The 13,801-nt window shown below is 58.6% G+C and overlaps 4 protein-coding genes across 4 annotated transcripts; 1 reads left to right on the top strand and 3 right to left on the bottom strand.

The window, feature by feature from the left end:
* Positions 1-82: 82 nt before the first annotated feature.
* On the bottom strand, positions 83-1,041 carry J3D65DRAFT_474935 (uncharacterized protein). Its single transcript, XM_066796522.1, has one exon. The coding sequence runs from the start codon at positions 974-976 to the stop codon at positions 200-202; it is 777 nt and encodes a 258-aa protein (XP_066653174.1). The 5' UTR covers positions 977-1,041; the 3' UTR covers positions 83-199.
* Positions 982-4,645, top strand: J3D65DRAFT_647130 (ATP synthase regulation protein NCA2-domain-containing protein; the record flags this gene model as incomplete). The annotated part of the gene is made up of 7 exons (XM_066802322.1): positions 982-998; positions 1,074-1,877; positions 1,936-2,790; positions 2,850-2,975; positions 3,028-3,246; positions 4,010-4,215; positions 4,320-4,645. The coding sequence occupies 7 exons, from the start codon at positions 982-984 to the stop codon at positions 4,643-4,645; spliced, it is 2,553 nt and encodes an 850-aa protein (XP_066653173.1).
* Positions 4,646-5,555: 910 nt separating this feature from the next.
* Positions 5,556-10,432, bottom strand: J3D65DRAFT_474836 (uncharacterized protein). Its single transcript, XM_066796519.1, has 6 exons — positions 9,719-10,432; positions 9,579-9,671; positions 9,373-9,527; positions 9,188-9,326; positions 8,510-9,138; positions 5,556-8,463 (listed from the first exon to the last, which is right to left on the bottom strand). Exons 1-6 carry the CDS (start codon positions 10,005-10,007, stop codon positions 5,851-5,853), a joined length of 3,918 nt encoding a protein of 1,305 aa, XP_066653172.1. The 5' UTR covers positions 10,008-10,432; the 3' UTR covers positions 5,556-5,850.
* Positions 10,153-12,071, bottom strand: J3D65DRAFT_474822 (nuclear localization protein-like protein NPL6). The gene is made up of 3 exons (XM_066796518.1): positions 11,975-12,071; positions 10,875-11,898; positions 10,153-10,824 (listed from the first exon to the last, which is right to left on the bottom strand). The coding sequence occupies exons 1-3, from the start codon at positions 12,006-12,008 to the stop codon at positions 10,299-10,301; spliced, it is 1,584 nt and encodes a 527-aa protein (XP_066653171.1). The 5' UTR covers positions 12,009-12,071; the 3' UTR covers positions 10,153-10,298.
* Positions 12,072-13,801: the final 1,730 nt, after the last annotated feature.

Genomic DNA, 13,801 nt, shown 5'->3' with positions numbered 1-13,801 from the left:
AATCAGCCTTCTGTCGTGCCTGTCCTTAGTTGTGCTGCTCACCACTCCCTCGATTCAGCTCACAAACAAACCGCATGCACGACGTCTTATTGTCCACGGCTTTGTCGCTCGACAGCCAACCAGCTGCAGGGAAGGAAAGGGAAGCTTAAACTTGAACGAAGGAGAGCAAACTAGCGGTGGGGCCTGCAGAACAGCTCATTTACACCACAGCAAACAAGCATACCACCGCTCGCACTGAAGCTTTACAAGTGCTCAGGCAAGAAGCGTTAAGAGCACCCACCTGTAGGCTTAGCAGACGGGGCTTTTGCTGGTGAGCTCGACGGTGAGTGTCGCAGCACATAGCGTCGCATTGTGCTGTATCGAGCGAGCTTGGAGGGGCGTGCGTACGTCGTCGTGGCGTGGGACCCAGGCCCACCGGGCATACAAACAACATTGTCTTCTGCCTCTTCTTCGTTCGTCCTCTAAAGTCGTACAACCTCGCCTCGATCCGACCGTCTGCTTTTATTTGCTTTTGCTTTTGGCTGTCTGGGCCATCCGTCGTCCGCGCTTCCGCATTCGTCCCCCCCGTACATACATCCTCCACACATGCGCCTGCTCGAGTAGGCGCCTCCTGCGTTGCGCGTGTTGCATCGGGCTTGGGCTGGGGTTCGAATACTACAAGCGCGCACTCATTGGACGCAAGAACCTGCTGCAGAGGCACGAGCGGAAGAGCTGGATTGCTAGAGAGCAAAGGGCTGCCTGGGAAGGCTGAATGACGTACGACCACGACCACGACGAAACGAATCATACGACACGAAAGGACGCGAGACGAGACGAGACGAGACGAGACGACCCGCATAGGCGACGCGACGCGCCTCCACACGACTGAGACGAGAAGACGTATACGGGACCTCTTGCGCAGCCCACAGACCACATACACGCTACATCTTGGACGGAAGGAACAAAAGGACTGACGTCGCGAGCCGACAAGGAGCATTCATCATGTCCTTCGTGGTAGAGTGAGTCGATCCAGGGTCTGCCAAACGACCGTCACAGAGCAGGTCCCGCTAACCTCAGACTTCTGTAATCCTTAGCCAAATCAACCGCATTGACAGTCAAATCGACCGTCTGCCGCTCCTCGCCAGTAGCCCCACGAATACCACTGGCGCTGCTTTTGTCGCAGCCGGGGCATCTGCAGCAGCGTCCGCCGCCCAAGACCTCCTCTCGCACCCTTACGGCCCTGGATACAAACCCTCGACGCCGCGCATCGCGCACCTACAGGCGCTCGTCAAGAGCCTCTCAGCGGCGGGCGTGGGGCAGAAGAAGCGCTTGCTGAGCGCTGAGCGGATCCGAGGCGTGCTGGGACAAGCCCGCATCGCGGAGCAGTGTCCAACATGCGAAGTACACTTTGCGCCCTCCACAATCGCGGCGGCGGCGCATGAAGGCGATGTTGAGGACTCGTATGAGCACGAGCTCGAGTGGCTGCTCCTGAGCAAGGCGGCGGTGCATACGTATGGACTCGTCCTCAACACGATCCTCGAGCAGACGCTGCCGCTGGCCGACGACATTTGGTACTGGGACGACGTGCTGGGCAGCTACCGTCACGCCGGACTATACTCGGTGCAGACGTCGCCCGTGCGGCTGTGGTCGTGGACCAAGGACATCTACGGCGACGTGGTGAGCCGCGGTGGCTTGGGGGACGGTTGGGCAGAGTTTTACGGCATGGTCAAGGAAGTGGTGCGTGAGAGAAACGTCGAGGATTTGCAGCGCAGGGTGCTGTCGCCGTTGGCCAGAGTGAGGAACGAAGCCAGGGCGAAGCAATCGGCATTGAAGAAGCTGCAGCTCGTCAATGCCAATGCGTTGGGCGTGCTGCTGGGTGAGGGCTTGAGCAATCACAGGTGGGTTGATTCATGAAGTACTGGGGCCATGATAACGGGCTGGCTGACAAGACAGCAGCACTCACGAGGGACTCCGCACCCCTACAGTCAACACGGCCGAGCAGAGTCTTCACAAGTGGAAGGGAGCCGTCACGCGGTCCATCGCCCTCATGGACATTGTTCTTGGCGAAGTCAGCAAGGTCAATGTCGCTGTCGACGATTTTGACAGCGAAGTGGCTTCCCAGACCTACAATGACGAGTACTATCAGATGCTGGAAACGACCGGGCAGACGGCGCTGTCGCTGAACCCGACGGTGGTGGCAGAGCGGCTGACGAGTATCTTGGACAATCATCTGTCGAGCTATTCCACTCAGTTCCAGGCGCGCTCAAGGCAGCATGGACGGCCTTCTGGCTTCGTTCGCTACTGGCTACCGGCAACGGCGCTTCTCATCTCCTCGACCACCATATACCGTATCATCATGGGCCACAGGGCAGAGATTGTCGACTCGATCCGCGACCTCGGCCGAACAACAATAGACTTCTTCAACAATTGGGTGCTCGAGCCGACGAAACGCATCATCGGGACAATCCGTCACGACGAGGATAGCGAGGTCTCCATCATGAGCAAGCGCAGTCTCGAGGGCGACCGCGCCAGCCTCGAACGAATGGTTGTCGACTTTGCCGTGCAGAACCCGGACAACAAGGGCAATCTTTCCGAAGCTGATATCATCGACATTAGGGCCAGGGTCAGAGAGGGCGACTTGACACCAGTGCTAAGGGCGTATGAAAAAGATATGCAGAAGCCCATTGTGGGCGCGCTTTCGGGTAACCTGATTCGTGCGTTGCTCATACAGATCCAAAAGACCAAGGTCGACGTCGAGGTGGCCATGAGCGGCATTGACTCGATTCTCAAGAGTCAGGAGCTTTTGTTTGGGTAAGTCATGCAGCGCATCGCCGAGAAGCATGTACCATTTCGGGCACTGACAGGGACAGCTTCATCGGCCTGACGCCCGGAGTGCTTGTGTGCTTCGCTGTTACGCGATGGCTGCAAAGCACCTTTGGTGATCGGCGCGGATGGGAAAAGACTCAGCTGTCGAGCCAAATCGTGCGGGTCATGAGGTAGGAAAACATGTCCTTTTGTCTACTGTCTCGCACTGACGATTGCGGCCAGGAACATTGACCGCATCCTTGTCTCGGCGCAGCCGAACAGCTTCGGCGAGCTCCTCTACAAAGACCACGGATTGCTGCTTTGCGAAGTCCACGTGTTGCGGGAGCTTGCCGGAAAGGTGTTGCCCGTACGCATCTTTCATGACTTTATCGAAGAGACGGACGCGCTGGTGGATATTCGCACCGGGGTGGCAAAGCAGCGGAAGGTGCTGAAGCGCATGCGGTGGGCGTATGCCAAGTGGTGGTGAGGAGAGGACAGGGAGCATTCGATAGGCAAAATACCCAGATAGTGAATGGAGCATGGTGAAGCGCGAGAGCGGCAGAATCTTCACGAGGAGAGGAGACGGTGAGAATAAAGGCGGCGGGTCAAGCAAGGTGGGTGGGTGCAGGTGGTGTGTGTGGAGAAGGTGACGGGTCTCAGTCTCAGGCGGTCAACTCAAGTCTTGGCTCCTTCCCCGGTGCCAGGAGTCGAGCACTGGCTGCGGCATCAACTGCCAACATAACCTCCACGTCTCGACAAAGACTCCCCCAACCATCAACCCTCTGCTCCCCAGACACTGCGCTCGACCGCAACACTACAGGCGACTTTTCCGCGATCTAGCCTGCCCTGATTCCGACTCCGAGTCCTCGCTTCCGCCGTTCTCCCTCCTTCGTCACCGCACTCCCTCCCTCTCTCCCGGGCAGAGCTCGGCCCACGTAACCACGACACACCTCAACCGCCCGCCTCGACACTTACGCCCATCACCCTCGCCGCACTTTTCTACTCCCAGCAGTCATGTCGGGCACGAGAAACTATGACTTCCTCGTAAGCTCATCCCCGCAGCCTGTCCCTTTGTTCCGCCCCCGCCCCGCCGCCCTCTCCGTCGCCGCTACCGCAACCCACCGTTCGTTCGCCTTCGCTGACCTCACCGCGACTTTTGCCAGATCAAACTGCTGCTGATAGGCGACTCGGGCGTCGGCAAGTCGTGCTGCTTGCTGCGCTTCAGCGAAGACTCGTTCACGCCCTCGTTCATCACCACCATCGGCATCGACTTCAAGATCCGGACCATTGAGCTGGACGGCAAGCGGGTGAAGCTGCAGATCTGGGATACGGCAGGGCAGGAGCGCTTCCGCACCATTACCACGGCATATTACCGCGGCGCCATGGGTATCCTGCTGGTGTATGATGTCACCGACGAGCGCTCCTTCAACAGTGCGTCCCCCTTGCCCCTCCCTCCCGCTTCTCCTCTCACTCCTTCTTCGCTCACTTGCGGAGCGACGTTTTTCTTGCGTATCATGCTGACACCCTTTTCGCAGACATCAGGACATGGTTCTCGAACGTGGAGCAGCACGCAACAGAAGGCGTCAACAAGATTCTGATTGGCAACAAGTGCGACTGGGAAGAGAAGCGGGCCGTGTCGACGGAGCAAGGGCAGGCGTTGGCCGATGAGCTGGGCATCCCGTTCCTCGAAGTGTCCGCTAAGAGCAACATTAACGTCGACAAGGCGTTTTACAGCCTTGCCGCTGACATCAAGAAGCGCATCATCGACACGGCGCAGACATCGACCCCGGCCCAGAACACGGGCGTCAACGTCAGTGACCAAGGTGGTGCTGGCGCCGGCATGGCCGGCAAGTGCTGCTAAGAATATGCTCTATTTCCCCATGTCTCTTTTCCCTTTCTTTCCTTGCGAGTCGTCGCCGTGCGTATGTGTGTAGAAAGCGTTGGATGCCGAAGGATGAATGGATGGACGGACGCTACTACTATGAGATGTATCATGGATCATGTATAATCTAGACTACTACCAGGAGTCGGGCAGACGGGCGGGGCCCACTTCTTCGAGGGCAGTGAATCGGACGGGGGCCGAGGGATGCGCATGCGAGCAGGTGATTCCATTCATCGCCGTCGTCCAGTGGAAATGGTGGCATCGACAAGGTCAGGCTGAGTGAACAGACCGTGGACCAGAAACGACTGGGCGAAGGGGTGTCACGGTGGGGGTGGGCTGGATGGCCAGATGGAACGACGATGCTGTGGATGGACGGATGGGTGGACAGCAGGCGGCCTTTTTCTTTCCAATCCCCTTTTTCTTTCCTTCCTCTTTTCTTCACTTCTCGTCTGTGCCTACATTCATGCATTGGTTTGGGAGAAGTTTTCGTCTCTGAAGTGTTGTTGTGTTTGTTGTTGCTGCTACCCTCTGCTGCTCTCGCATATGCGTTTGTCGTGCTATCGCTTTTCGCTTTTTGCTCAACAGTCGTCTTCATTTCGGATACTATGCGTCGTTGTGGTGCCTCTGCTCATTTGTTGGGTGGGCGTGGTGTACGTAATCATACACACACGGGCCGGAGCGATGTGGACAGACGGACGACTGGCGGTGGTTTGCACCCAAGTTACCTGGCAATGGATGAGTAAATGAAGGAGCAGTACCGTAGCAGCAGCAGATAAGAGTAGCAGGCAATATGAATGACGATGTAATGAGCAAATAACGTGAACGCTACATAATCAGTAATGGAATAGCAATGTAATGGAACATGGCGTGTGCATTTATTGTTGTAGGTGAAGCAGGCATATGAGGAGCAGCGGCGGGACGAGGAAGTGAGGAAGGGGGATGACATGGCGGATACATTGAATTAGATGGGCTTCGTGGATGGTGGAGGAGAGGATTAATGACAGATAGACTGAAAATTCAATCAATCCAAATTGCTTCGAAATGGAGACAGCCAGCCGAACAGAAACAGCGAAATGATGTAGAGAGAACTGAAGACAGGAAAAACTCCATCAACTTTCCCGAAGCAATTCAACTCCTCCATCTCCTTCTCCTCAAAGTACACAACACAAAAACAACAGCTACAGCTACACGCTCCTCTTCCTGACGCACTCACCGCCACCGCCACCGCCGCTGTTCCCCGTCGCATTCGCGCTCCCGTTACTGATCCCGCTCAACGAGCTGAAGACGCTCTGCCCACTCCGCCTCTTCCCATTGACCCAGCTGCCACCGCTCCACCTCCTGCTGCTCCCCACGCCCAGAAACCCGCCACCGCTCCCGCTCCCGCTGGCCCGCGCATTGTTCGCCTTGTTGGTCTGCTGGCCGGCCGCGTCGCCGACGTCAGCGACGGCATCGACGTACCCGCTGCCGACCGACGACGAGCTGCCGCTGAAGCGACTGCTGCGCCATGCCGCCGCTGTGCCCTTGGCGTCGTCGATGTCGTTGTCGTCCTTGCTGCCGCCGCCGCCGCCGCCGCCGCCGCCGAGGACGACGCGCTTGTTCGCCTCGGCCGCCGCGTTGGCTATCGCCTCGTACTCGTCCTCTTCGTCGAGCACCTCGGGCGGCTCCGGGCTGACGGGGTGCATTCCCAATCCGCCGCGGCCGCGGCCCGGGTGCCTCACGGCGTCGCGGACAGACTGCGGCGACGTGAAGCCAGGCTGCTGTTGCTTCTGCTGCCGTGCCGTCTCGTCGTTCGTCGACTTGGCCAGCTTGAAGCCAAGCGTGCTCGCCGTGTCGCGCGCCCAGCTGGGCAGGCGGTGCGGGTTCGCTATTCCACTGCCGCCGCTCTTGGAGCCGGGCGGCGGCAGCGCAGCCGTCGTGGCCGAGCGGCCTAGCTTGATGATTCTGGGCGACGACGGCGACGTCCCGGTCGAGAGGTGCGGAACCGATGCCGACGTGGCTCCACCGCGCGTCTTGGGCGCGGGAGTGGGCGTGGGCGGCAGGGAAGACGAGGCGGAGCCCGTCGAAGCGGTGGAGAGCACCGACGCCGGGGCGACTTTGGTGCTGCTGGGCGATGACGAGTCGGGTGGGGTGAAGAGGTGCTGGGGCTGGTGGGCTTGGAAGGAGAAGGGCGAGATGGACGGGTGGACGTTGTGGGGGTTAGGGGCCTGGGGAGGGTGCTGGTACGGCGCCTTGAGGGGCGTGGCGAGCGAGGTGCGAGAGGCGGGCGTGCGCGAAGCAGCTGACTGGATGGGCGATTGTGGAGGCGAAGAGGGCCCAGGGATAGACGGCAGCCCGCTCGAAGGAGGCGGCGTCGTGGGCGCGAGGTTGTGAGAGAGCGAGGGCGGCCGACGATGGTGTTGCTGCTGCTGCTGGGCTTCAAAAGATGCGTAGTCGGATACTTGGATACCGTGGCCCGTCCCAGCAGCGACATGATGGGGATCAACTCTTTCCCAGTCGCCCGTCGCAAATGGGGATACACTGCGACCAGTACTCGCGCCCATGCTGTCTCGTTCTTTGGCAGAGCCACCCATCCCGACGGAAGACCCGACGGACGACACAGCCCCGCTAGATCCGGCCCACGATGCTTTGCGCTGTCCGGCAGCCGTGGGATGCATTCCACCGCTGTTGGGCACGGTCGACGTGGTACCAGGACCAGGACCGCCAGCGCCGCGACCAGGACCTCCAGTACCATTTCCCCTACCTCTTCGCGAAAAGTTGAGAGGTAGGGGAGGAGGGGGTGGAGTAACCGGGCGATGATGGTCCCAATCATCCGTCGCCGACGAAAAGGCAGCATAGTACTCTGGATGGTTGGACAGGGGCAAGGGGTGTGAGACAGGACTGGTGGCGCGCCTTCCCTCCTCCTCGTCCAAACCCCTGCCAGCGGTATGCGCAGCGGCGGGCGTATTCCACGGGCCCGTCCCAAGCCCTCCCACGGGCAACGCAATGCCCAGACCTATGCCCTGCGTGCCGAAGCTGCTCCCGCTGTCTCGCATGTTGCCGCGCGCTGCTTCGTCGAAGCTGCCCGCACTGCTCCGGCTGTTGCGCACATCGTGGTCGTACTGCTGGAAGTCAAAGTCGACAATGTCGCCCGACCGCGCCAGCCGCCGCCGCTCTGCCGGATCCGTCACGGTGCTGGCTCGCTCCGACGGCAGCGCGAATCCGTATGGGTGCGAGATAGTGCGCGGCGGCGCGTGCCCCGAATCTGGCCCGTACACGTCGTCCGAGTCGAATTCGTCGTAGCCGTCGTGCGGGTGCGTTGGCGTGTTGGCGAGGGAGCGCGCAATGGCGCCACCGCGGGACGGAGACCGAGTGTGGGATGAGGCGCGGCGGGAGAAGAATGATGGACGCGAAGAGAGGTTGAGACTCGTGGCCGGGGTCTTGGGAGTAGTTGGCGTAGTCTCGGCTGAAAGGAGGGACTTTTGTGTGGTAGTCGTAGGCGTCGTGGTTGTCGAATTTGTAGTTTTCGGAGGAGTCTTGTCGGATGCGTTGATGTTGGCGCCAGTGTTTGATGCGGGCGAAGCAGCTGTGGGTGTGCCCAAATCTTTCCCGCCATTGCCGCCGGTGCCGCCGGTATTAGGAGTCGGGCTGCGTAGCGCAGAGGTAGCGCTATCGCGCTGGTTTTGTGCGTTTTGTGGAAGCAGAGAGGTCAAGGGCACATCCGAGCCGCGGCGACGGAAGCCGTGCGTCTTGATCAAATTCCACCAACCGTGGAAGAGGCGCGGCTGTGCGAGGAGGAGAAAGTGTTGCATTCCAATGAGCTACAGAATGTCAGTACAGCGGATCCAGAGAGTTTGGGTCACTTACCCCGAGCAATACAAGCGACCCCATCACCGACGATTCGGGCAGCCGAATCTTGTTGGTGTAGTGAATGCAGTCGTTCTTGTTGCCTTGGGACAGGACTAGACATGCGCTCCAAGTGCGGACAGTGCTAGCTGTCGTAACGGCTGTATTGACCTCACCAAATCGCCTGTCCTGTGCCCAAAAAATCAGGACAAAGTACAGAGTCTCAATGGTGACGATGAGGGTCAGCGTGATGGTCCGCCATTGGAGAAGCAGAAGCTGTCTAAGTCGCCGCCACGCAGTCTGAGGCTTCTGGGCATTCTGGCCATACGAATTCGAGCCGAAGGTCTGTCCGCGCGATTGCACCAGAACGCGTGCATAGATGTAGACGCAATACAAGGTTGTGACGAGCTGGATCACAAGCGATGCGACGGAAAAAATGATTTGCCACACCCAAAGGGTCTCCATGGCATGATCATGGTTGGGTAAGCAAGTCAGCCCCACGCGGTAGGCCACACCCGTGATGGAGACGGAGAGCGCCGTAAACAAGACAGGCAAAGCGATGCCGCTGGCAATGGCGAAAATCATGAACCATTTGCCTGGGTCTTTGTCCCAGCAGACGCGAATGTTGAGCCAGATGGCGCGCAACATGACTGTGGCGGTCAGCAATGTGGCGAGAGTTTGTCTTTGTCCACAACTCACCCCAGTATGCGACTCCAACCGAACCGAGAGAAAGCAGCGCTCCGGACCACGCGCAGGAGTTATCAGTTGCCTGCCAGTTCGGCGTAATGTTGTCGTAGCACAGGTCTGGCTTCGTGCCAAGTGGTATGAATAGACCGAGCTAGAGCATATCAGCAGAGTCACCGCGGCCCTTTGAAACGACGTACCGTCTGGAACAAGACGGCAATGGCAGTACCAATTGTGAGATAGTGCCGGCCGCTCTTGTTCGATGGCAAGACCAAGTAAGATATTAAGAGAAAGCAAATAAAGGAGAACGAGGCAACTCCAAGCCAGTTGGCCGTCTGTAAATGGGAGAGGAAACCTAGACAGTTAGAAGCTGAAGCGGATCACTCGTCTCTGAATGTCGGCTTACCGTCACTGTATACCCAATCTTGGATAGGACATGGCAGACAACATTTCTGTCCGGATCCCGATGGATTAAGGCCGCAAAACCGGCCGTCGAGGTCTGTTCAAGTCAGTACCGACCAAGTCCGTTTCCAGAATGACACTTACAGCCTTTGCTGTTGGGATAATCCGTGTCCGGGACGAATGGAATTGGACACACAACAGCGTTGGTGCTAGACATTGTCGCTATCCGCAAAACCTGGATGTTGATGCAGACTCGATCCTGTCTGAGAGAATATGTACGGGGAAAGAAAAGGTCTAGAGAGGGACGAGACAAGGACGAACATGGCCAGAGGCGAGATGAAAGAAAAAAAAGCCATTGTGGACGTTTTTGTTCTCCATGACGCCGCAAGCATGCTGTTTGGAGAATGCCAAGTCTGGGCCAAGGTCCCGCCATGCATTGCGCAACCACGAGCGAGTGGGTTTATTTTCGTCTTGCGTGTACATTCTCGGACAGGCGCAATCTCAAAGGCAAGGAAGGGCAGGGGGTGGACTAGATAGGCAAAGGAAATGAGGTCAAGCATGAGCTTTTGTTTAGCCTCTATCAATGTTAATGCTCCCACGGTGCCATGCCGGGTATTGGCACACGCCTAGTGTACAAGTTCGAGTGGGATATCAGATCAGTCGTAACGAATCATCGTCGCCCAAACGCCATCCATGAATCCTTGGTAAAGCTTGCACTCGGAGCTCAAACGGGCACGCCTAGGAACCCAATTTTGAGCTGGTTCCTGCAACCGTCGACGGCTTCCGAGCCCCAACTTCTTTTCCACTCGCGCTCCTTCTCCTTGGCCTCTTGCAGTGCCTTGCGGCACTCTTCTGGCAAATCTTCTAGGATCTCTTCAGATGGATTTGGCAAGCCGTTGACGCCAACATCACGAAAGTCGCCGTCCGGCCCAGGCACTCCCAAGCCAGTCATGGGCGCAGATTGGAAGTGGGTGTCGATGACCAAGAAATTGCGGGACACTACAGTAGGAACCTTGCCAAAGGTCGAGTCGACATGTTTCTGCTTGTGAGCCGTGCCGTTGACACCATTGACCCCGTTGGTCTGTTTGGAGACGTCCTCTTCAACGATTTCTTCAGACTCGGCCGGTAGATGCTCCCAGCGGGCATGTGTCGGCTGCATGATCTTGGGAAAATGCAGTTGATTCGTGTGGGGGTCGTAGGCGCCAGCGAGGTTCAGCCGTCGAGCTTCCACGAGGATGCTATTGAAGCGACTGCACAGAGTTAGCGAGAGCACCACGGGCATGGCTACCGAGATACTTGCCTGGCAGAACGGGCATGTTCAAACTGCCAATTTGCTGATGTGATGTTTATCCTCCGCTTGACTTGGTGAGCTTTGCCATTTTGGAGAGGTACGCTGGGACCACCAGTGTGGTAGACGGCGCTAGCACCGTGCCATGCAACATATTGGTTCTTGTTGTAGGGTTCGCCAGGTGGCGGCAGACGGTCGTTGGGATCCGCAAGCTCGCCCTCGATATCACCCCTGGCGCGTGCTGCCTGAGCATAATAGTCGTCGATGACCTTCTTGCCGGCAATGATGATTCGAGCGCCAAACTCGCGAAAGACGGACCTGGCGGTGACGACACCAATGGCACGACCCTTGTAGGAATGGGGGATGATTTCGCGGTCTATCAGGTCGCGCTTTTCCTCGTCGGTCACGATGATTTTGTAGAGTTGCATGTGCTTGGTGAAGAAGAGGTAACTGTCCCTGAAGCCACAGCATCTCGCGGGCTCGGTGGAAAGCATGTACAGGCGGTCGCCGCGGCCGCTGATGGTGAAGACGCGCACCCTGTAGTCCCTGCCGCCCTTGAGGTTGCCCATCTTGTCCACCTTTTGCTCGCCTTCGGGATCTTCAGGCAAGGCGACCTCGTCATCAACCACATCCATCATGTTTCCTTCCTTGTCAATGGGGACGCGGGTGACGTGCGACGGGCCTCCGCGCGGTCTGCCTCTGAAGCCGCCAGTCGAAGGACGACCGCGACGGCGCTTAGCCGGGGTGCCTCTCTGCGAGTCGTTGTCATTGTTGGAATCGGCGTTGTCCCAGTCGGGCGGGCGATTTTTGGGCGGGCGTCCTAGGCGGCGTTTGCGCGGGAATTGCTGGACGACGGGCGAGGAGCGTTCGGACGGGTCTGGGTCTACGTCTGGTTCGACATGGTCGTCATCGTCGGGTTCCTGGGCCGGGGTGGGGGCGTCGGGGTCGACATCGGTTGGCTGAGGCGTGTCTTGTGCGGATTCGGGCGCGTCTGCAAGGTCGAGGTCGGAGTCGTTGACGAGAGGCGTGGGAGTACCTGCCATGGGAGAGGTTGTTGTTAGAAGGGAAGAGAAAGGAAAAAAAGGCGGGCGTCGGGTGAGCGGGGGGCGTACGGGCGGCGGCGGCGCGCGAGCGTCGGGGAGGCATGGTGAGGTGTGCGGTGGGCGGTGGTGCACGGAGGTGAGCAAGCGCGTCGGCAGGGCAGGTGTTTGCGCGAAGCAGAGGCGAGGCGAGACGAGACGACAACCAACTGAAGTCCGAAGTCGAGATTGCCAAGACCACGGTGCATCTTATCTTATCTGATCTAATCTGATTCGGACTGATCTAATCTTATCTCGCACGAATCGGAGCCCAGCCATCTCCGGCGAGTGCCGCTGACGCCAGCACAGCACCGCCGCGCACCGAGAGACCCTGCCGTCATCGCGTCATAGTTCCTTGCCCTGGCTCTGCTGGACGTGAAGCTTCCGTTTCTTTGCCGTCCGGTGCGTGCCTGAGGTGCGCGCGGTTGCTTATCTGCTTGCAGACCAGACCAGGACCTGCGGGAAGCAGGTTATCCATTTCAAAGCAGCATGGCTCTCCTCTCCGGCCGTACCCTCTGCTCAGTCAGTCAGGTCAGTCCTTGGCCGCCTGACGCTGATTTCCTTTCCTTTGGATTCACAGAATAATCATCCATCTCTGCTGGCTGACGTGAAGCTATTTCCAGCCGCGCCACCAGCCACTTGTTTAAACGGCGAGACAGACATGGCACAGGTCATCCCTGGCCTCGGTGGAGCGACTGAGCTGGCAGGCTGGGCATTTGGCCGTCGTCTTCTCTTCAGCTTGTGTTTCCTATCAGGCGAGCAGCACAGCATAGATACACTACATATGTCGACCGTCATTGTACACGGCGTCCTTTGGGATCTGTCAAGTAGTTAGCTGAAGAGTTCATGCACCTCATCGTGTGCCCTGACATTATGCCCTTCCGGTGTTGAAAGGACCCCGTCAGCGGCTTGGGCCGCACCGGGTGGTGGGAGTAGTGGTGGTGGTGGTGGCGCCCTGCTGTTTTCGCTGGCCCAAGGGCAAGGCCTGGTCGGCCTCCAAACGAGCGGTCAAGTGAAGAAACGGGGTGGGGCGCTTTCTCTCTAGGTATACTCTCTCTCTTCTCTCGAGTCTACTGTTGCCCCCTTCACCTCGACCACGACCCACTCTCTCCTTGGCCGGCCCAATCAACTTCCCGTTCGGTCCTCCCCCTGCGACCGACGGGTCAAGCTAGGTCCGAAAATGACGAAGCCATCGATACTGAATTCAAACGCAACAAATGCCCGCGAGAACATCCAACCTCCGCCCGCCGTAATTCCTCGTCCGCCGTCTGCGTCTACTCATCCTCCTCCACCACCACATCCACAATTTTCATCAACACCATCACAACCGCCGCGCCGTCCCAACCTGCGACCCGACTTGTCCTCGCCCTCCAAGAGTGCCAGCGCTCTGCCGACCCTGTCGTCCGTCTCGCCGTCCTCGTTTTCAAAACCCAGCCCGAGGCTCGCCAGGAACATGACGACGACATCCCACGACCTGAACCCGCATTCAGCGACCGACCTGCTGCGACAGGCCATCAGTCAGAGGTAAGTGTGAAGCGCGCCGCCTCTGTTGCCCGCGGCTACTACCGCTACGCTCCTCCTGCGCTGCCCTGCGCTGCGCTGCGCTGCGCTGCGTTGCGGCACCACCGCACCCACCCACCCACGCTCTCTGCCTTCCCCCGTCGTCGCTCGCCCGCACCATCGCACTTCTGGCCGCCGCCATGCGGTCAAAAGTTCGAGGCTGCATCGAGTCCGCCGCCGCCGTTGAGTCCCTCCGCCCTAGCTTGGATGGATCTACGCCATTTCTCTTCGCTTAGCAAGGGGACCAGTGGTTCGATTTTGCGATCCGCCCAATTTTTCTTGAAATAGAATAATAGCCTT

The sequence above is a fragment of the Phyllosticta citribraziliensis genome (assembly GCF_038025025.1).
Source record: "Phyllosticta citribraziliensis strain CPC 17464 chromosome Unknown J3D65scaffold_9, whole genome shotgun sequence".
Taxonomy (NCBI): domain Eukaryota; kingdom Fungi; phylum Ascomycota; class Dothideomycetes; order Botryosphaeriales; family Phyllostictaceae; genus Phyllosticta; species Phyllosticta citribraziliensis.
Note: the sequence above shows the minus strand (reverse complement) of the source record. Positions and strands in the feature narration are given on the sequence as shown.